This window comes from Mixophyes fleayi, chromosome 3, assembly GCF_038048845.1.
Source record: "Mixophyes fleayi isolate aMixFle1 chromosome 3, aMixFle1.hap1, whole genome shotgun sequence".
NCBI lineage: Eukaryota > Metazoa > Chordata > Amphibia > Anura > Limnodynastidae > Mixophyes > Mixophyes fleayi.
In genome coordinates, this window is record NC_134404.1 from 341,167,070 (window position 1) to 341,190,741 (window position 23,672).

The 23,672-nt window shown below is 41.7% G+C and overlaps 1 protein-coding gene across 4 annotated transcripts in view; it reads left to right on the forward strand.

Moving 5' to 3' along the window:
• Positions 1-23,672, forward strand: part of DAAM2 (dishevelled associated activator of morphogenesis 2) — a 206,183-nt gene that overhangs the window by 172,546 nt on the left and 9,965 nt on the right. For all 4 annotated transcript variants that reach the window (XM_075204422.1, XM_075204426.1, XM_075204425.1 and 1 more), the window contains 7 exons: positions 1,430-1,514; positions 6,116-6,222; positions 7,046-7,134; positions 8,126-8,294; positions 8,593-8,700; positions 9,379-9,439; positions 16,680-16,811. In XM_075204422.1, coding sequence (XP_075060523.1) covers positions 1,430-1,514; positions 6,116-6,222; positions 7,046-7,134; positions 8,126-8,294; positions 8,593-8,700; positions 9,379-9,439; positions 16,680-16,811 — 751 coding nt within the window. The remainder of the gene's footprint in view (positions 1-1,429; positions 1,515-6,115; positions 6,223-7,045; positions 7,135-8,125; positions 8,295-8,592; positions 8,701-9,378; positions 9,440-16,679; positions 16,812-23,672) is intronic.

The window sequence follows — 23,672 nt, forward strand, 5'->3', positions numbered from 1 at the left end:
CCTTTCATCTATATTAATGTGACATAGTGGCTTCGTTTGCTGATTAAGCTACATATTTCTTGATTTAACCTTTGGATTTGCTTGTGTATAACTGTACATTTAATTTGTCATTGTGGCTTTGAAATAGATGGATGACACCACCTCTGAGATGGTGGTAACATTACGATTGTTAAAGATCCCTTAAGTGACCCCTTTAGATTGTTCGCTCCTTTGAGCAGGGCTCTCCTACCTCCTTTTTCCACCACTTTTAACTGCGCTCTCCAGCTATTCAGCTCACCTCCTCTCAGTCCCTCTGCCCTCTGTCTCCTCTCGCTTCTCTCTGTTCCTCTCAGTGGCTCTTAACCTGTCATTCGTGCCCACCATCTTGGGTTCAAGTTACCAGCCTGTACTGACTATTCCCACCCTCTCTCTCTAGCTGTGCTTTGAGCTCCCAGAGTTATAGTGCTTACTGTTATTTGTACTGTGCTGTTTCACCTTGTACTGTGCCATTGTTTGTCCTTGTACGGCGCTACGGATACTTTGTGGCGCCCTAGAAATAAAAATTAATAATAATAATAATAATAATAATAATAATAATAATAATAATACATGGGTAGATAGGTGTCCAACTTGACCGCAGACGAGTGACGTAAAATTTTACACATCTATCCAATGTGTGTTTGGATTAATGGAGTTGTATAATGACCACACACTAGCAGATCATGGTCACAGTCTGATCGCAGATTCTATAAGTCTTGATCAGCATACGACAGATCTAGATCAATCTATTGCCCAGGATCAGACAGCGTGATTGATCTCTGAGCCGCTGAGTGTTTGAGCAGCTTCAGTAATCTTGGAGAAGTGATAACGTTGTGAGTCCTTAATTAACATGTAATTCGTTAAAAATATTTTGTGGGTATTTTTTAAATGATTTGTTTTATTTTTACTCTTTGTATTTGAACTACATTAGGTTTTCTCCATGTTGACACAAGATCATTACAAATAGTCCCACATAGTTTACAAAGACAAAGTGATCTTTGGGGTTTAGCAAAATTAATAAGCAGATAACAGACAACGATGAGTTTGTTCTGATTGCTCTTAAACAAAAACAATTGCATCTCAGATCAATGTAAAGAGCCATCAATGTTGTTAGCTGAGCAGGGACACTTACATTTATACATGGTCTTAGTAAACGGACACTCAGGCGTCTTATCACAACTCCATCCTCTCAACCGTTATATATCGTCCTGGTCACATCAGAGGCACCGCGATGTCTTGGGTCACGACCTCTGAGTGTCTTCAGAGTCCTCTCAAATAGATACTTGAGTAATATCCCATCAATATATACTGTGTATATATTTTTTTAAAGGTCACATTTTCTACATTAAAGAAACAATTCTGAATGATTATTCCAAATTGTTTAGTAACCGCCCTGTTTATCTTCTCATAGACTCAAGCTGTCCAATACAGAGATCAGTAAAGCCATTATGGAGATGGATGAAGAAGAGGACCTTCCTAAAGACATGCTGGAACAGGTAGGATACCGGGTACAAGACGACTCGGCAGACTTAGTCCTCTCTTCATGTAGCTCCAAGAGACCATGTTCATTCTTTGTCTTATCGGAGACGTCCAGCTAAAGTAATGTGCATCATATATATACGTTATGTCATCACGAATCATTCTGATTACACCTAATTACCTTCCCTGTTGTGTCTTATTAATTGTACCCATCCATCCACCATAACTGCCCCATCAGCCCAGACTATCATCACTGGTTGTAGAGGAGAACCGTCTGCCAATCAGAGATCCAGATTGTGGTCTCCATCCATACCGTAGCTATGAAAGTTCAGCTTGTGTGATACAACCTTGGATCTTGTGTAATGGAAGAAGCAATAGCTCAGTGGTTGAGTTTACGGATTATATAACAATGACCCTGAGAGAGACGATGGACACCACAGCTTAAATCCCAGTGTCATGTCCTTCCATTGTTAATCATCAGTAAATATGATGTGATTTAATAATCGTACTGTGTTCTAGAGAGGGGAGAGATTGTCAGCGCAGAATGACGTATGTCCCGGCGAGTTTTGTCAGTGTATAATAACAAATTAATGAACATAAACTGTGTTTATGGTCTGGTACATTTTCCCTATAAAGGTTGTTTGAGATTAAAAATGTTATGTAATAAATGTGCATTACTAAGGTGAAAAAAACAGTGATTGATTGAAATGAGGAATGATTTGTATAATGATTGAGCTCCGCATAGCATTGAATTGCGTTTATTGTTACACAACATAAATGACAATCACGTAGGAAGAACAGCCTAAAACCTCACGTAATGCCGAATCTTCCAGCTTGGTACTGGGCAGTGTAGATCGGGAGCTCGGCCGATTCTGTCGCTGTCTCCAGGTCTGCGGTGTTCAAGCCTCAGTCCTGTCCGTCATTTAGGGATTATTTACCTTGTTTTTACGCAGATTTTGGTTAAGTGTTCAGAAGATAATTAGATACATTGGGCCAGAAGTGTAAAACTCATTGTCCTAGGACTCCAAGTGTCAGTGTGTCATTGTTCTGTGACCCCCAGTGTCAGTGTGTCATTGTTCTGTGACCCCCAGTGTCAGTGTGTCATTGTTCTGTGACCCCCAGTGTCAGTGTGTCATTGTTCTGGGAGCCCCAGTGTCAGTGTGTCATTGTCCTGGGACCCCCAGTGTCAGTGTGTCATTGTTCTGGGACCCCAAGTGTCAGTGTGTCATTGTTCTGGGACCCCAAGTGTCAGTGTGCCATTGTTCTGGGAGCCCCAGTGTCAGTGTGTCATTGTTCTGGGAGCCCCAGTGTCAGTGTGTCATTGTTATGGGAGCACCAGTGTCAGTGTGTCATTGTTCTGGGACCCCCAGTGTCAGTGTGTCATTGTCCTGGGACCCCCAGTGTCAGTGTGTCATTGTCCTGGGACCCCCAGTGTCAGTGTGTCATTGTTCTTGGACCCCAAGTGTCAGTGTGTCATTGTTCTGGGAGCCCCAGTGTCAGTGTTCTTGGACCCCAAGTGTCAGTGTGTCATTGTTCTGGGAGCCCCAGTGTCAGTGTGTCATTGTTCTGGGAGCCCCAGTGTCAGTGTGTCATTGTTCTGGGAGCCCCAGTGTCAGTGTTCTTGGACCCCAAGTGTCAGTGTGTCATTGTCCTGGCCCGGCACTCCCATTAGGCAAGGTTAGGGCGCATCAAAATTAAAAAAACAATGACTATTATAGTTTAAAACTGTGCGGCGACCGCTGAGTATACCTTAAACGCCCGCCGCACAGCTTGAGATCGATCCACGGGGAGGGGGAGGGGCTATGGATCACCACCGCCGCCCTCCCCTCCAACAGCTGATGGGGCGCTCTGTCTCCTCCCCTCCACTCATTGACTGTCGGGCATGACATCATCATCACGGCCCGACAGTGTCAGTGAGGGACGGGACCCGGCAGAGAGGAGCAGCGCCAGGGTAAGGAAAGACAGGGCGGATTTTTACATTGTGCCTAGGGAGCCGAGGACCCTAGCACCGGCCCTGGAGTCAGTGTGTCATTAATCCACAAGTGCAAAGAAAATGATTTATAAAAAGTTAAACAGATTTCCGACAGAACTTAAACATACAATATGAAGCAATTTTATATACCAGTGATATTCCAAAAATATTCAGAGTATATTCTGTTGTTTTTGTTTTATTCTGTGTAAGATTGTTTAATTTTTCATTTAATTACAGACTTGAATTTTACAAGACAAAGTGAATATGCAGTGAATAGTATGACCTTTAGTATGTAAATTGCTTTGTATTGTGTGTTTAAGTTCAGTAGGAGGATCTCTGTTTTCATTTACATGAGAAAATTAATTAAGTAAGAAAAGTAATTTCAGGTGAAATTTGTTTTATATCCTATTTAAATGAGTAATAAACACAAACTGAAAATGTATCTAGACCTATGTACAATGTGTCATTACATCTCACGCAGGGAGCATCGCACGGCTTCATATCGGAATATTGGGATTTATTCCTAGGAAGTCTTCCAGCCTTTTGGGATGAACATTGGTGGTTTTGTCTTCTAGGGCCGTCACTTCTACACTGATTCTGGCTCTGATGAGCCCGAGTCATTGATGGCAGATTGAAAGAATTATGTTTGCCTATGAAAGACACTGGATATATTTAATATACCCAGCTCTGGCCATAGAAGAGGCCATTCATTTATGTACATATATCCCCAAATATGGATGGTATCATATGTGAGATCATCGCAGTCTGGGATCTATATAACTAACCCATTATACAACATGCTGCCGGCTACAGTCATTTGTCAGAGCTCCAAGGTCATAGGGGACAGGCTCACGGCACAGGGCATCTGCGTTTTGTGAAGTCTCTTTAATTAAGAGATACAGTAGCGTTACCCTCGGGCCGCGTCTGATACATTGTATCTATGTTTTATGCCTTGTCTGTGCCGCTCATCCAGTTACAAGGATGTCTCTTCATTTCAGGGTAGCATAGAATGTGCGGAGGAATGTTCCCCGTCCTACACTCGCTGGAACAAAGTCACCATTTTCGTTTTGGCTTTATTTTAGCGTTATGTTTAGTACTGACCCCAGCTTATGTCTTGTAGCACAGGGGTTATGTGTAAAATGTTGAGCTTACTGAATATTTCAAACTGAGAATAGAAAAGGCTGCTGTCTTGGCTGGGGTGGGCTACAACCCCCTCCACTGTGACACACAGACAATAAAGGCTTAGTTAAAACTGTCTCTATTACATTCTTGTATAGTTCTTTAGGGTGAAAAAAACATACGTGGATGGAGTTGAACTTGTCATCCTCAAAAATCACTGTTGATCCAGAGAAAGGCAAAAATAACCTTAAAAAGCATAATCGAATTTGCGTAAGAAGGGAAATATTCCTCCCTGACCCCATACTGGCCATCAGAAAACATATTATGTGACTACTAATTGCAGAAGCCCAGAATAATCTGCTTAACTAAAACCATCTTTAATCCTCTTTTAAATGTATCTACATTGTCTGCTAATACTAGTTCTTGTAGGAGAGCATTCTGCAAATTCACAGCTCTTACAGTAAAGAACCCTATTTGCCGTTGAGATTAAATCTCTTTTTTGCACCCTCAAAGGATCATCATCACCATTTATTTATATACCGCCACTGATTCCGCAGCGCTGTGCAGAGAACTCGCTCACATCAGTCTGCCCCATTGGAACCTACAGTCTAAATTCCCCAACACACACAGACACACACAAACAGGCAGACAGACATAGAGACAGACTAGGGTCAATTTTGATAGCAGCCAATGAACGTACTATGTTTTTGGAGTGTGAGAGGAAACCAGAGCACCCGGAGGAAACCCACGCAAACATGGGGAGAACATACAAACTCCACACAGATAAGGCCATGGTCGGGAATCGAACTCATGACCCCAGCGCTATGAGGCAGAAGTGCTAACCACTTAGCCACTGTGCTAAGTTATGATCTCATGTCATAGGCTGTGACCTTATACTGCAATGAACAGGTTGTAAGATACTTTTCCCCCCTATGGGACATTAATATATCTATATAGAATGATCATATATATACCCCCTAATCATCTCTTCTATTCTGCAGGGTAACTAAAACTTATTGTAGTCGGTCCCCCTTATAGCTGCAGCTGTTTACTAAATACCGCTAGTATTAAACCGTTTATCCCAAGTATCATCTAAAGTGTGTTCATTTATTACAAGTACCCTCTAATGTGTACAAATGTATAGCAGGCAACCCATTATGTTTTTAAATACTACAAAATTTTTATATGCAAAAACTGTTATTTTGGAGATAATTCTAACAGCTTAAGTACTCAGGATTCTGTCTGAGGTTCTCCTGGGGTACACGTACCGCAGGTTGAGAAACCCCGGCCTAGCCTAAATTAATGTATCTTACATGGTCTTTCATTTCCACTGTTCCTTATTATTATTTATTTATCATTCCACTATTCTTAAAATCACGACAACGCTCAGAGTGAGAGAAAAAGACCAACTCAATATTACATGCATTTTGTATAGTGTCCAAAAGAGTTGTCATTGTAAGCTCAGACATCGTCTTCTTATATGTGTATATATAATACATTTAATTTATTTTTGCCTTTTCCTGTCAGCTGCTGAAATTTGTCCCTGAAAAGAGCGACATTGACCTGCTGGAGGAACATAAGCACGAGATTGACCGCATGGCGCGGGCCGACCGCTTCCTGTACGAAATGAGCAGGTGCGTTTCCGTCAAAAGATCTCCTCCGCCTTGTTGTGTGATGCAAGAAACAATTGTTATGTGTTATTTCTTATTTTGTAATAATTTGCTGACACAAACAGGATGATTCTTCCTACGGTTTGCAGAGTAAGATAAAGCGCATCAGTCAACTACACTTCGGGGCCTCATTAACAAAGCTCCGCGTAGCTCTGGTGCAGAGCCTTGTGAGTCCTTGGTGCCCTTCTGGGCCTAGATTTCTACCACATTGGTTTGTGAGCCAGGGTGGCAGTGGTTGGACTTTTAATGCAGCGTTTGCACTTTTGCACAGAAAACCTCCTGAAATTTATCGGCTTCTCCACAAACCTTGGTGCGCTTCTAGCTAGCGGAAGCGTGCACCTTGGGCAGAGGATCTAGTGGGACTGGTGTCAAACCCAAGGCATCCAGTGCACTCCATAAAATAAAGTCCTCCGTAGGCAGCCAATTTGCGAGCGGAACCAATCTGCACGAAAACGCAGCCTATGAATTCACACGGAACCAGTGACCTCACAGAGGTATGAGGCACAGTGTCGGTGAAGTGACTGGTTCCTTCTGAGTTGAAAGGCTTAATACGGGTTCTGACTCACTCTCCGCTGTGCGTAGGTTAGGGTTCCACTTTAACATCGCATCTCAGGGATACTGCTGCGTGAAGGAGAATTAGTACTATGTAAATGCTTTATTTAATCAGCACTAAATGAATTCTTGACACAGTTTAATGTAAAGCTCACAAAGACACAAGATTATATAAATGTTGCTGGATCATTCCTAGGTATCCAGAATATAATAATTGTTCTGTCCTTGTCTCCAGGATCGACCACTATCAGCAGCGGCTGCAGGCGTTGTTCTTCAAGAAGAAGCTTCCGGAGAGATTAGCGGAGTCCAAGCCCAAGGTGGAAGGTAACACGGGATGAAATATCACCATATTACATAACAAACTCCTTTACTTTACAGGAAGCAGCCAGAACATCCCCCCAGCTCATTGAAATACATCACCCACCCATCCAAGTGATGGTAATAATCACACCTGAGTTTGAGTTGCCAAGACCTGGACTACCACTCCAAGTGCCCAGGGGTGAAGACCACCGTTCACAAGTCAGCAGCTTTTCCATTGCTATTCCCAAAACATAATAAGATTTCTTGCACCAAGAAATACTCTGTACATGACTCTAAACAGCACTCCAACTGCTAGAATTACAGCAGTCAGTAAGAGATCCTTGTAGTGTAGTGAGTAGAGTTACGATGGTAATTTTTCCACTGTGGTTATGTAACCAAAATTCACAGCTTGAGAACTGCAGATATATTCCTCTAGATCTCCATTGATTCCTACACCAGCGATTTTTCCTCTAGTGACGCAAATGCTGGTGACAGAGATTTAAAACGCTCCTTGAAAATCCAGTTGCAATGGAATCGGTGTAATGATCTTTAGCAGCGGGAAATCACTCCTATATTGCTCAGCAAAATAAACAGTGACTTTCCATTGTTACCACCCTGTGTATTCTCCCAATAAGTAATGCATTGTTCGTCCTTTGATAAGGAGATAAATATGTCTTGTTTTGTCAGTATTTTAAAGAGAATCCTGCTCTTCTGACGGAGCTGGCAGGATCTCCTGTGCTGATTATAATCTCTATTCAGGGTGTCCTTTGTTTCCACCAATAATTTGCAGATTTAATTTAATGACCTCTCTATAGATCTGAAGAACATCACCCCTCCAGTTACCCTATCACTGACACACAAGTGTAGACTTGAATAACCCCAGAGCTGACGGTTTTGAGGGGTCTCCATCTGTTTCATGTGCAGACTCTGACTTTCTCCAGTGAGTGGGGTAACAGGTTATGGGTGACGGAGCTAAGAATTGGATCCTCAAACAAGTGTTTATTCTGTCTTTAAGCTCTTCTCCAGGCGTGCAAGGAACTGACACGGAGCAAGAGACTCGCACAGCTCCTGGAGGTGGTCCTGGCCTTCGGAAACTACATGAATAAAGGCCAAAGAGGAAACGCGTTCGGATTTAAAGTTGCAAGCTTAAATAAAATAATTGATACTAAATCCAGTATAGACAGGTAAGCCGGGTAACGCCGAAACCTGCTGCAGATATAAACCTATTTATCAATAACCGCCCTTCCCAGGAGATAGGAGTATGTATCTGTTATAGTCTATAAGAATCCCAGAAGTAAATGTTATATTGTTTTACAATACACTTATGGTTGTATTATGACGTTATCATGGATAATCACTATTGCCCCATCCCACCTTGTCATTTCGTTGACGTTGTTACATTTGAAAGAGGGATTATAATTAGCACAGCAGCTCGTTGTACATTTTCCTTATTAAGACAATGTTTTCTACACTTCGTTGCAGGAACATCACCCTCTTGCACTATTTAATTATGATCCTGGAGAAGACGTACCCCGATATCCTGAACATTCAGAATGAGCTTCAGCACCTCTCGGAGGCAGCTAAAGTCAAGTAAGGGGAACTAGCGCTATTTAAATGAACGTTGTGTTTTTATTTTGTTACCAGGAAAAATATCACCCAGCAAAGGTTCTGTAACTGTAGAAATAACGGTTCATATTTATTAATTGAACGTTGACTTCGCTAACTGCCCTCGCTGTTTGCTTGCCCTGACCTCGCTCGTTCTGCCAAATCAAATGTTCCTTTTTTTTGCCTTTGTAGCATTTCCACTTGTTACAGCTTCTCTTGTGATGCCAACATTGGGTTAGGTCCACAGCGCCCGCGCCAGGCTGTAATATGATCGTATATAATCTCAGTGGTGGGGCCGATGGCTGGCAGCCTGGTGCACTGTATCACAATGTCCTAAAATAATTATTATTTGCAATAATATATGTGTTGGACAGAAAAGAGTTTTGTTAATCGGAGCTAAACAACCTGCTTCTCTCCAGCTGCTGCGGACCTACAAGTATGCTCAGCCAGCCTTCCTGAGACTTGTAGTTCCACAACAACTGGCGAGACACAGCTTGACTTCCTCTGCAGTACAATGGATTTAATTATAATTCTAGCAAAACAAAAGCGTGAATATTAATCCTAGATATGTCCCCTTAAGGAATTCAGTTTTACGTTTCTTTGCTGCTCACATTTTTGGACATTTCCGTCAACTCTCTGACGTTTCTCTTACTTTGTTTCTAGTTTGGTGGAGTTGGAAAAGGAAGTGCACAACATTAAGAACGGACTAAGGGCTGTGGAGTCTGTAAGTACCTTTTACCTTTAGTCGTCTATCAGTTGCAGGGTATGTACTCACATTGTGTGTTGTCCTGCGTTGTGTTCTCCGGAACCTGCTATTGATTGGTAGATCGCTATGTTACAGTCCGCTAACATGGTGTTCTCCACCTGATGAAGGCAGCGCTTGGCAGGGCTCCCTACCGAGCCGTTGTCGCGGTTATGTTTAAGCGTCTTTTCGTAAAGCAAGATACTGAGTAACTGACCGTATTATTTATTTACTCTCTACCACGCAAGATAGGGAACGAAAAATAATTGAAGAAGTGTTGGATAAAGGCCAGGGGAAAGGAGTGCGGTCATTCTCTTATTTGGGTTTATTGTGTATAATATATATTTATGTTTCCATGGAAGGATATTGTTGTCTTCTGTTTTGTATAAATACAGACATGACTCGTTCCGCATCTTACTGTTTGTTATTATAGTTGAATGTTGACATCTCTATAGCTTTTCTCCCTCAGTCTCAAAGATCTCTTAATACACACTTGTAGTACTTCTGTTACTAACGGTATTGTCTATAGCCTAAGGCCGTCTGAGTCTGTGTACTCACAAGTGGTTGTACAGGTGTCAGTGGTCTGTATCCCGCCGCTGCGTTCATCGGATGTTGTATGCTATGTATGCGGACTTCGGACTATTGATGAGTAAATCATTGTGAGTTCTGCCCTGTGAGAACTCACTGACTTCATGTACCAGATGAACCACTGATACAACTGCACCTGATTGGCTGAATACAGTAAGAGGCATCTGCTGTGCAAGGCTCTTGTAGAGACCTGAAGGGCCTAACAAACACCAGCGGGTAAATGTATCAAGCTGCGGGTTTGAAAAAGTGGAGATGTTGCCTATAGCAACCAATCAGATTCTAGCTGTCATTTTGCATAATGTACTAAATAACTGACAGCTAGAATCTGATTGGTTGCTATAGGCAACATCTCCACTTTTTCAAACCCCCAGCTTGATACATTTACCCCCAGGACTTCGAATTAATGAAACAGAGAAAAGATATGTTATGATCCAATTACACCGACTCTCTCAGTCTTTTTGGACAACGAACGTGTTATTGCTTGTATTAAGTGACCTTCAGTTGACTTCATCATAGAACACTTTGGAATTGATTATGGTCACACAAGTGGGCGGAGGCAGCTCTCTGAGTACCTGGGACAGACAGACAGATTGGGCAAGCAACAATAAATAAATATAAAAAAAATGGAACAGCTACGAAGAAGATTGATCTAGACCCCATACCGCGCATACCTCCACGGGTCCCCTGCGGATGGCTGGTTCGGTTTGTTTGTAGCAGCCCTGGCTGACTCCCATCATGCCATTCATTCCACACATTTTATCTGCCGAGTTACAGTAACAACCTTGAATATTAATTAGTGTTCCCCACGGATCGTTCCCAGTAAGGTAGGAACGTGACATGCCAGATATCTGTTATAATAACAACGTGAGAGAGAATTAAATGTTCTCCTTGTAGTGTAGCGTGTGGAATGTTCCTCACATAATGGAGACTAACAAGTTGGGTTATTGGAGCTTAGGCGTACCCTAAATTACATTTAGTATGACGAGGAAAGAAAATATTGTGCATGTATGACTCTGTATTGTGCTCAGAGCTCTCGTCGTCAAATCACTATTCCCAGCATGCTTTGCTGTTCTCTAGTCAGTGGTTCTAAAGCATTATAAGTCAATATTGTTCAATCAGTTTTATGGATCCACAAGAGCCTGGTTCAGCAGTCACGGCTCACCTGACGGTATCTCTTTCTTCTTGCTTAGTTTGGGTACAGACAAATGTTCCCAGTGGACCCTATGTTCAAATAATACCAGTGATTTATTGAGTGGCAATAGAAGCAAACAACAATTAAGCGATTACTTCCTATATATACTTAGCTTCAGAAGTATAAACAGTGATCACAGTTCAGGGAGCCCCTCTGTCATTTCAACACCTGAATTCTTTAGGGAGAAGTCTTCTTGACACGGTCATTACAGTCTGGTCTCAGTGCGAGGCTGCTTTATTCTTGTAGAATTAATTCTTATATAGAAGTGATTTGGTCAGTGGCTCCCTGGACTGTGACCATATGGGCAGCATAGTGGCTCAGTGGTTAGCACTTCTGCCTCACAGCACTGGGGTCATGAGTTTCATTCCAGACCATGGCCTTATCTGTGTGGAGTTTGTATGTTCTCCCCGTGTTTGCGGGAAGAACTAGTATGTTCTTGTCTCCAAAAACATACTAGAAGGTTAATTGGCTGCTATCAAAATTGACCTTAATGTGTGTGTGTGTTAGGGAAATTAGACTGTAAGCTCCAATGGGGCAGGGACTGATGTGAGTGAGTTTTCTGTACAGCGCTGCGGAATTAGTGGCGCTATATAAATAGCTGATGATGATGATATAAGGTAATAATGTAAATGTACACCTATAATTCGCTTAGCACAGCATACAAGCCATGGTTACGTAATCCAAGCAAAAACAACAGCATCATCCGCTACTTACTGAAAAACAGCTAAATGTTAAGGAGAAAGGCTACTTGAATAACAACTGCAGATCCAGATATTATAGACATGTTTTATTACCATACAAACGACTATACCGTCTCATGCCGTGTCTAAGACTCCTAGAAGTTTGGCTACATAGAAACTCGCTGCTTGCGCTGTCTGACTCCCAGCTGAGGGTAATGATGGCAGAAGTCAGGAAATATTACGTATAGTACATGGGATTCGGCTGCAATTTGCATTGAGCACATTACAGGGCAATTGTAACGTAAAAACCAAAATCCACATATAAAGACTTTTGAGAAACTATCCCTCACTTTGTCAACACCGGGTAGAATTGGTTACTAACCGTGTTATGGGCACCGGTGCCACGTGGGCATTTTGCCCTCCTTATCATTAGTTAGGTATGACCTATCATAGAGCTACACATTCTTGTGTAATATTCCATCATAGATCCTCATTTTGGAACTGAAAGCTGAATCTCACTTGACAAAGTCTTTGATCGCCAGTTTTCAGAACATTTAGAACTGTTTAAACACAACTTGTGGATTTAATCCAGTTGTGGCCACATAAATTATGATCAGGATACGTAGATTATTATTCTATACCTGCCAAGATGTGACTTAGAAGCCGTCCAGCTGCTCGATGGGAGCCGGGAGACGTCTTCTGAAAACAAATATTGCAATTGCGTATAATACCCCAGTTGTTGTCGAATTGTCTTATTGAATCCACAGTCGCCCCGTGAACTATCTGCTGGAATCGCAGGATCTTGCGGTGGACCTCATCGTTTAGTCAGAAATACGACAACGATATCATTAACAAACCACAATGACGGCAAAGGCTTGAAACCGTATCGAGTGTTATTACAGAAATATTCTGGGAGAACGTAAATTGCACAAAGGATGAGATTTAAGGGGGAAAAAAATAACAATGTGTTTTTATTCTACTGTTAACTCTGTAAAATAGACATCTGTGGGGTATTTCTGGGCGTAAGGAGAGCGCTAGGAAGGTGCGTTCTGTGATCAGCACATACAGAATTTCTTGCACCAGAATGAGGTGGATCAGTGGCCCCATCCACAGAGCACATGTGGTCAACCAATGGTTTGATGAACATGACACTAATGATGATGTCACAGCCTTCTCATCCGCCAAACCCATCCCAGCGTTTATTGAATATTCAGGAACGAAGTTTAACCAGCATCAGATGAGTAACGTTCTTTTGGAAGATGACGCTGCGTCCTTTCTGCGCAATTCCAGTCTTTGGTGAACCACCACTGCATGCGGGCCTCGTCACCCTATCAAGTGACTTTATATCCTTGTTTACATTTATTGTACCTGTATTTTAGGTTTAAATTTCCCTAACAATAGAACTAAACCCAAAATATAAAAAAGTTTTATTAAAATGTCACATAATCTGTATTTAGCAATGTGTTTTCACGCTCATTCCGCATTCTTAGACATTGCTGAGTGGGCGCTGCCATACTGGACGCTTTCATTGGCACAATGTCTTACCCCTGTACTTTAAAGATTTATCTCTTCCCAGGCCCCTCGGACTTTGAATGTGGTGACTCCCAGTGGTGGGAAGCCCCGGCCGCTCCAGCTGTGTAACTGAGCATCATTGTAATCCCAGGCAGGAAGAATGAAGTTATTGTAACCGGCCGTCCACAGAAAAGCCTAAGAGCTAAATGTATCAGACATTACAGCAATAACAGCGTAGAACGGTGACAGGGAAGCACTGACTTCCCTTAATTGAATTATAACGGCTGGTTAAAAGCCATTGTGGGCTGCAGCAGAAATGAATGACTTCATTGGAGCTGCGAGTCCGAGCTGAGCAGGCACCAGACCAATTAATGAGCCATTAGGGCGTGTGGTTTCCAACACTGAGAAGCCGAAATGTACAGGAAACAGAAGCAAATTAAAGGAGCATTAGGCCCACCTAGACTGTGTATACATCATTCATTCACACTGACCCCACACAACCCCCCAAATCCAGCTTCCCTGTAACATAGCGGCTCCATTCTTCTCTCCATAAACATCTCCTTTATTTCACTGCAAAACTGCCACATGTGCTGGAAGCAGCTTTCAGTATTGTCCCTCCGCTTTGTGACGCACATTTACAGCTCTGTACCAGTTCTGCCTTTGTGATCCCATCGCTTTGTAACTTTGTTACATTATCCCATAACAATGTTAAAGGTTATCTCAAGTTATCCTAACCCAGCTCCCCGGGAGATACAGTGTCAGAGATAACATCTATGAGACAAGGAGATATCTTTGGTTAGAGAATTTCTCCCCGTACCAGATCGTTCAGTTGTCGGCTCTATACTGTAGTGTCAGAGGTCAGGGGTAGGATCAGAGGTCAGGGGTAGGATCAGGATTTCAGACAACAGGGAAATCGAAGGATTTTCATCCATTCTTACTTTTTGGAAAATTACAAATCCTTTTTTTTTTTATATATCTGCATAGCATACATATAATATAAAAAGAGGGTATGTATATGAATGATTGCCTGGTATAGTCTGACATAAACTACATTATACAGTACAATAAATATACTGCATTGATTGAATGGAAGTTAATTTTGCTTCTAAACTTTTTTAGCATCTCATGGCCAATGTCTCTGGGGGCGCCTCTAATCCCCCGTAAACACATCAGTGTTGAATGATTCCACGTTTTGTAGTTGTCCAGATTAAATAACGCACAGTGATCATTAATGCCTCTGTTCACACAGGTACGTTACCAGGGGCTGGCTGGGCAGTTTTAGCTCGGATATTGCTTAGCAGCCTACTAGAGACATTTTAAAGGACAAAAAAAATAAATAATGTAGGTGGCCCAGTGACTCAGCCCAAAGTAGCCCCCCACCCCAGCCAGCCTCTGTACATTACATACTTACCAACATTGTTCCACTCCCCCCATAGAGATCTCTGTAGGTCCGGGGGGTGTGACGACACAATTCTGTAATAAAGGCCCTGCCCCCGCCGTGTAATGCTGCCCCCGCCGTGTAATGCCTCTGTGAGGGGCGGGTTAAGGAGGGTGGGCTGTTATGGCGTCCAGGGAAACTTTTTGAAATTGGGAAGTCTCACAGACTCATTTTACCACCAGATGCGGGGTGGGCTCAAAATCTGCCCACTTCACTAGGAAGTGGGCTGATGTGTGATAATTGCCAGCTCTCCCAAGAGTCCGGGAGACCTACTCGGAATTCGGGAGTCTCCTGAACATTCCGGGAGAGTTGGCAAGCATGTGATATGATATTGTACATATGAACATGTGAATAAGCCTCTGTACGTAGGAATATCTTACTATCTCTGCCTCCAACTGTCCTGGTTATTGACACTGGAATTTTTTTCTGATGGACAAACAGGATAAGAGGGAATAATTGTTTCTTATAATATTGTATTCTAATATAACCGTGTTCTCCGCAAACGTCAGAGGGTCGGACCACCTCTTTATAATGTTTTGCCTCCTGTTCGCCTGTGTGTTGTCAGCTTTAAAGTGAGCGAGCGCAGAATAACTTGTCGTCAATCCAGCCCTCAAAATCGTCACAGCAGCACAAATGATTTCAGGAGTCGAGTGAGGTTCTTCCGACATCTCACGGAAACGTCTCTGTACACGTTTATACATTTTGGATTATAGAGAATATAGCGAAAATTCCCTGATATTCCTGAAAATCGTTCCTGGCTTCACGGACCACGTTATGGAAATTGTATCTGTTGTCTGTCAGTACAAGGTCCTCGTCCTGAATTAAATTAAAATGTACTTGTGAGTTCATTAGGGAAGGTAATCCACAAAGTGTTATTTCATCTGTGCCCAAACCAATGATATCATTTCATTACAATCACACAGAACTCCTGGCCGGGGTTTAATTTGACTTTAATTAAATCAGCGTGAAACACGTGTGAGTCGTATTGGAAAGTGGAATAAAAAGTCAACAACAGGCAGGGGATACGTTCAAGTGAACATGGAGATGTAGAGTTTAAAGTGGCGTTTGAGAGTCGTATTGCTGTCATCGCGTCCCTGGTGCTGGAGATGTGCATTAAGTGATATACAGGGCGTTACAAGTCTGCTCTCCAAGGAGTTATCTTATATTTCTATTTCTCCTGTTTTTACTTTGTTTTAATTGAACAGTAAAACATATGTTTGTATTATATCATGTATAGCTCACATATCGCGTATGGCTTTTGTATGAGTAGTAACTTTATTAATTCACAAAATGCAAATATATTGACAGAAACAAAGACCTGAATTCTGGAAACCAACAAACAGCAAATGATTTGTAATAATCCAAAGAATCTGTATTATTACAGACAGAAAGCCCAGTCTGCAACAGGCAAGCCTACAGTTGTTTGGGTGACCTGAGTCATCATTGATAAGGTGACATTAGATCCCTGACACATTTGCTGTGTCCTGGTTTCCTGTAATATGACAAGAATCGCACAATGGTGAGCATTGCACCACTGGGATCGCGTTGTTGGTGGAAAACCCTGTTCTTTGAATCCTGCAGAGCTCCTCACACTGCGAGACTAGATCATTAACCGGCTGCTCTTTGCTTATCAGGTTCAGCATCCATTCTAAAAGTTTGTGAATAAGTGAAACTATGATAAATGAAGAGGCAGTGTATCCCTGTTCTAATAGACGCGATAAAACCTATTAACGCTATAGACAGTTGGAAGTGTTTGTAAATCCGTATTAATGCATGTTCAGTGTCGGCATTAATCTCTTCTTCCTTCCTTAGGAGTTGGAGTATCAGAAGCGTCAGTACAGGGAGCCCGGAGACCGTTTTGTGCCAGTAATGAGCGACTTCATAACGGTGGCTAGTTTCAGTTTCTCGGAGCTGGAGGACCTTCTAAGTGAGGCTCAGGATAAGGTATGAAACATTAGGGATCTAAGCGGACCGCTGACTGCACCATCTAGGTCACTGTATCGTTTGTAGAGCTTGTAGAACAGCACTTTGCTTGCGGCCTCTATATGCCAGAGCTCCTCCTGGACCCTCAGTTCCCCTGCACATGTTGGCTACCTCGCCTTTAATGATCTGCGTCGGCAGAAGGGTTGTGACTTCCCTCTAACACCAGTTTATCAGCAGTGCTGAATGCAACAAGATCTCACAGTCTGGACACTGATATGGCAACTGTTTTAAATGGTTAAATAGGACCTATAGCAAAACTACTAGTTTAAACCACACTTTGATATAAACCCCTAACAGGATATAACTGCATTACGAATTTAGACTCGGCAGTTGCTGGTGCCTGCTTCTATAAAACCTGACACCAGCAACTAGGTAGTCAGAATTGTAAAGTCTGGTACATCATCGGTGATGAGCATCTGAGTTCATAGCAAAGACTAATTTATATTTCCAGGTGAGATCGTAATGACTGCTTTCAAATATTTATGATTTTGCTGCAATTAAATATATAATTAGTTTGTTTATCTCCATGATAGTTCTCCTTTAAGAACTTAATATTTCTCACTGTCTCCATAGGATGGATCCTTTTAATTCTGTTTTTTGCAGAAGACAGGCACCGATTCCCCTCAGTCCTCTCACTAAGGCCTCTGTCTGTTAAATAGGGGGATTGTTTAGCTATTAAGATCTATTCCAACTTGTCAGTTCAAAGAGTCTTGTGTCAAAGCGGCTTTGATTCTATAAATGGCACAATTAGGGGGAAACCAGCGGAGGGGAACAGTTTCACAGTCTCTGGGTGTATCAGGGGAAGGAGCTAGAACTATAAGAATAACAATCTATTATTCAGGAATATAAACCATTGCGGGATTGAATGACGGTTATGTTGGAACCGTAGACACAGGTTGTGTTTTACAATTTATCTGGAAACGTCCAGTTATGTTACAGATTGTCAGGGTCATTTACTAATCAAGGTGTAAATTGTTCTGGCAGTGAAACAATTTTACTGACACATCGTCACACTGATGAAAATCCCATTTGTTCCACTTCTGTGTGTATTATTATTGCTCTGACAGGATGGTGTATAAATTGTTTTGCAACTTTCTCGTTGATGTGTGAAAATGTGCAAAAATTGAAAGGTTTTTCTTCCTGACTGTTGATAAATTTGCTGACAGCTGTCATCTCTGACATGGAAACTTTGGAGCAAAGGTAGAAAGCTGTTTGGGGTAGACATACGTCTTTCCTGAGCATTGGACAGGAATATGTTTATGTTTCTTTTATCTGGATAATGTATTTTACAAAACCATTGTTGGATACCTTTTAAATACAATTCATTCTGAATATTGTTTCTTTTATTCAAGCAAGAAATTGTGTAGTAGAGAGAATATAGAGCTTTGTAGATTGGGGGTTTACAAGGAAAAAACATCAACAATCAGGATAAATGTACATCTATGACTGAGGATATTAGTAATTGGAACGTAGATATTTAAGGGTCCACTGTATGTACCTGAACGTCAGGAATTGCTCAGAACCTTAATGTCAGATACTGTTTTACCTCCATAATTCACACAGAGCAGCTTCTATATAAAGGAATAACATCCCCTCTTAGTCTGACAACGGCAGGGCCTGGTTGTATTTGTACTGACACAGTTCATGTAACAAACTAAATCATTGCTCATCAGTTTCCCACCAATTCTCCGGAGCGCAGGGGGATTCGCTGGCAGAACGTTTTGGGGATGATCTCACCATTCACTCCTCTGGCAAGTTGTTCTCAGCTGCTGTATATGTTAGCAGCCATGCCGACTGAGTCTGGGAGCTGTTACGTTTTTTTTCTCATTTGTTGATAGAACATAAAATACACATCATTAAAAAAAAACAACAACATCTATCTCCAGCTAAAAGTTTAGTAAGAACCTGGCAGATTGTATAGACCAGACCTGGCTAACTTGTGGCTCTCCAGGTGTTATGTAACCATAAGTCCCAGAATGCTTTGCCAGTGGATAGCCAGCCGATAGCAGACAGTATGCTGGGACTTGTAGTGTCACAACACCTGGAGAGCCACAGGTTGGCCAGGCCTAGTATAGAGTGTGAACATGCTTCCCTTTGGCTAGATTAAAGAAATTTTGAATAATAAAATGATATCGTAGCATTAGAGAAACACAGGGTGCAACAAAGGATTATCACACTGGAGGGTGCAAGTAGCACACCCGGAAGCAAATCGGACAAGAACTTGTAAAAGTAGGAACGTTCAAATAGGAATTGACAGGGTCAAAGATGGCTGCTGACAATGGAATCCCACAACAAAGATGGCCGCTGACGGAATCCCACAGCAAAGATGGCCGCTGACAATGGAATCCCACAACAGAGATGGCCGCAGGGAGTGTGAGAGAGTAGATTGAAGTTTTGACCATTTCTGTGGAGCTTCACGGACACTATGGTCACATACATTATTCGCGCAAATTAACCATGAACTTGCCCGATTGGGGCGTGCAGCTCTGGGCCAGTAACAATATGCGCATAATGGGCCTCATTTTGAGTCGGACATATTTGCACTCTGAATGTAAGCAGAAAATTATGTCTGCAATAAAAGACTTCTGTGTGTTGTGTTAAGTCCGACGTATCTCAAAGTACAAGTGCGTATACTTACGTACACCTAATAACGACGTAGAGATGTGATCTGTCAGTGTTAGTAGTAAATTCTACAGTCCCATTACCCTATCTGTACACAATATAATAATATGAGGGCAAAAAGGGAGAAGAAGAACTGGTATTACCGAGTGCACCAAATCTTCATTATCTGTCACTTGGCAAAAGCCGTTGGAGCCCATATAGAATATTTAAACTTAACCTTTATTTGTTAAAACTAAAATAATTGGATAAAAACAGTGAAATATAAGTGAATAAATGTGAAATAGTGTCAAAAGTGAAATAAAAACTCTGAAAATAAAAGACTGTGTGTAGTTCCTTATTATCCAATATGAGATTACTCGCTGCACTTGTGGTGAAGCAATCTGAGGAAGTTGATATCAATTGCAATTGAGGAGTCAAAAGCAATATTTTCATGGTAAAGCTCCGTTCAGAATAAAAAGTTAAACCCTCTGCGGTTGTGGGATAATCAGTGGATATAGAGCCGTATGATGTCTGTGCCTCCCTGTGCTTTAGCTGATAGGGTGAATTATCCGCTGCCTATAGATATCTAATTCTCTGGGTTTGGGCATACGCTACTAAAATGCTCTCAGTAAGCCCACGCGGTTTGCGATTCGTACTCTAATTGAGACTATAAAAGGAGGAAAAACACACAGCTTAGACAACAACACGCGTTTCGCTGTGCTAGGCTTTTTCAAGGCAAACACAGGGAGACACAGACATTATACAGCTAAGTTTTAATATTCTATATGGGCTCCAATGACTTTTGCCAAGTGACAAATAATGAAGATTTAATGCACTCGGTTATACCAGTAATAACACTAGTGCAACAATACAAATACTTTCACAATATAATTATGTAATGAAGTGTTATGTACACAAGAGAAAATGTTGTCTTGTCTGTTACTAATAAATGTGAAAGTAATTTTTTCTATAAAAAAAATATCTAAATACGAACACCCCACATTCGTTGTTTTACCCCTTCAGAAAACCAATAGGAATCTTATTTCTTGCAGTAGTCCAAACGGAAGTAATGTGAGAAGGCGGTCGCGCGCTAAAGCGGAAGAGGTCAATATGCAGTCGGCCAATCAGAAGCGGTTACATAATGCCGGGCAGCACAGTGGTTAAGTGGTTAGCACTTCTGCCTTACAGCACTGGGGTCATGAGTTCAATTCCTGACCATGACCTTATCTGTGAGGAGTTTGTATGTTCTCCCCGTGTTTGCGTGGGTTTCCTCCGTGTGCTCCGGTTTCCTCCCACACTCCAGAAACATACTGGTAGATTAATTGGCTGCTATCAAAATTGACCCTAGTCTCTTTCTCTGTCTGTCTGTGTGTGTATGTTAGAGAATTTAGACTGTAAGCCCAATGGGGCAGGGACGGATGTGAGTGAGTTCTCTGTACAGAGCTGCGGAATTAGTGTTGCTATATAAATAAATGGTAATAATAAAAATAATAATAATGATGGTCATCATCATCATCATTGCACCAGTGTCTTTGCACCAGTGCTCTGGTACCACATATCGCTGTGTCGCACTTACATCAACACGCCCTTACTATAATCGGCCTACGCTTGTCCGCCCCTGTCCCACCTCTCCTTAAATGAGGCCATGCAAGTCACAATACGCAAAAATTAAGATACAGATGCATTTTGAGTGCGTATGCGAAGTGCAGAAATGTGTACATAACGCAGGCAACAATTGGCATCACCAAAACTCCAAATGCTTTTGCAGACTAAATGACCCCAAATAATTTTTATTTCCCTTTTTTGCCATCATATAGAGTGCCCTAAATCCATGTGTCTTCACATGTAAGGAAGCGTGACCCTAAATAGGGCTTTGACAGAAGAGTCAGTGTAGATGTAAATGTTAAAGTGCACTTACACGATGGAGCTATATAAACATAGGAATCCATTAAATGTCTATTTATGAAATAAAACTTGCAGATCCCCGTCTACCAGTCTCGTAAAATAACAGAGTCTGCTGACCCAGGCTGGGAGCTCTAATAAAAGTGCTCTGCAGCCCTCACTCCAGCCAATTAGGAAATAACAGACCTATAAAGGCTCTTTACAGTACTAACCTGAGCCAATCAGGATGTTGCAGCGTTATTGTGTTCTGCAGTGTCAGCCAATCAGGAAGTAGGTGGCTTTAAATAGAGGTGTGAAATACGATTCTGCAGCCAGTTAGCGATCAGGTCAGTTGTGAAATGTTCTTCTTACTGTTTGGTGAAGAAATAAGGACTATGAGCCAATGATAACTTGGAAAAACTGAGATAACAATAAATAAAGTATCTGCTCCGTATGGAAATATTCTGCACACAATAAAACCCAGAATCGTGATGGTTATTTTCTGCTTCTTCTTTTCATATTTTCCTTTTGAATTTTTTTCCTTTTTTCATTGACGTTCAAAACCTTAAAAGGCCAATATAATATCTCGTTTTATATAAATCTGCTCCAACCATCTGCAGACTGTACTTTTCCTCTTTCTGCCTGTGAGGTACGTTATAAAGAGGGGAAAAACACATATTGGGCAGGTCCAAGTCCCACGTTCTGAGAGTCTGTCTGCACGATGTAGTATTATGTGATGGGAGTGAGACGTGCACGTTTCTGAATATAAAATGTACCCTGTTCAGCAAAAGTCTTTTTCTTTGCTGTCAGCAGATGATTCTACTGTCAAACCAGTGTCCTATCTATATTAGGCCCAAGCTTTTCCACTTCAAACTCCATTCTGTGTTGCCTTCTCGGCAGGCGTTAACTCTTAGTAGTATAATGATACCAGTAGACTGCTGCTGAGATTTAAAAGTCACAGATCTCCAGGGCAAATATAACAAAATGTATCTATTACACTTCTGTGTTGCTCCTTAGTGATGAAGCTCCATATACACTGAAATCCCACCCGTTATAGATCCCGATAACCTACCCTTCTGGCTGTGTGACTTTCTGACTACCTAATTAGATTGTAAGCCTGTCGGGCCAGAGTCCACTTTTCTTTTGTGTTGTGTATAGTCCTACATTGGCCTCAGACAAAACAATACAGTTTGTGTCATCAGACATATATTTTATGGTCATAGTGCAAAGATACTTTAGGATGTATCATCATCAGATATATATATATATATATATATATATATATATATATATATATATATATATATATATATATATATATACATATATAGCGCCACCAATTCTGCAGCGCTGTTCAGAGAATATTTGTCAATCACATTGGAGCTTACAGTCTAAATTCCCTAACACACACAGACAGACAGACAGATTAGGGTCAATCTGATAGCAGCCAATTAACCTACCAGTATGTTTTTGGAGTGTGGGAGGAAACCGGAGCACCCGGAGGAAACCCACACAAACACGGGGAGAACATACAAACTCCACACAGATAAGGCCATGGTCGGGAATTGAACTTATGACCCCAGTGCTGTGAGGCAGAAGTGCTAACCACTGAGCCACCATGTGCTGCCCAATACTCCATGTAATAGATTAAAACCTGCACCAACACTGATAGATTGGGCTGGTTAGCGCTAGTTTGGTGAACAGCCATCTTGGCCCTTCACCCTGCAGAATAAACAACCAGGTCCAAGCTAGTCAGCACGGGCTGAATTCCCAAAAGAATCGCGCTGGTAAGAAAAAAATGTCGTTCCCGCCCCATGTGGAATACCAGCCCTGTACTGATAGCACCGAGGCATTCCATGTGGGTGCCATAATCAGTGATAAAACATGAATTATTATGTGGCACTACAAGTCCCAGCAAGCCCTTGCAGCCATTAAATGCTTGGATGTGATTGGAGCTTGTAGAACTACAAGTGCCAGTAAGCCACGGCCACCAGAGAATCCTGGGACTTGAAGAACGTTGGTTTTTTTTTCTGTTCAGGTCCCAAAATAACATTCTGCTGTACAGCGCTACGGAATTTGCTGGCGCTATATAAATAAATGTTGATGATGAGTGTTGATGAAATGAGGCCCAATATGTCACTAGGACTGTTTCCCTGAATGTCATTATGTGCGTAAAATATTTTGACCAACGTTTCTCTAAACCTATCTTTCTGTTTCGATCCAATATAATTACTGTAATGTTAAAATGTAAATATTTTTGGATTCACTACACAAAAGAAAAGATGTGAAAAATAAATAAAATCCTCATTGGAGAACAGAGGTAAAGTCAGGAAACGTTTA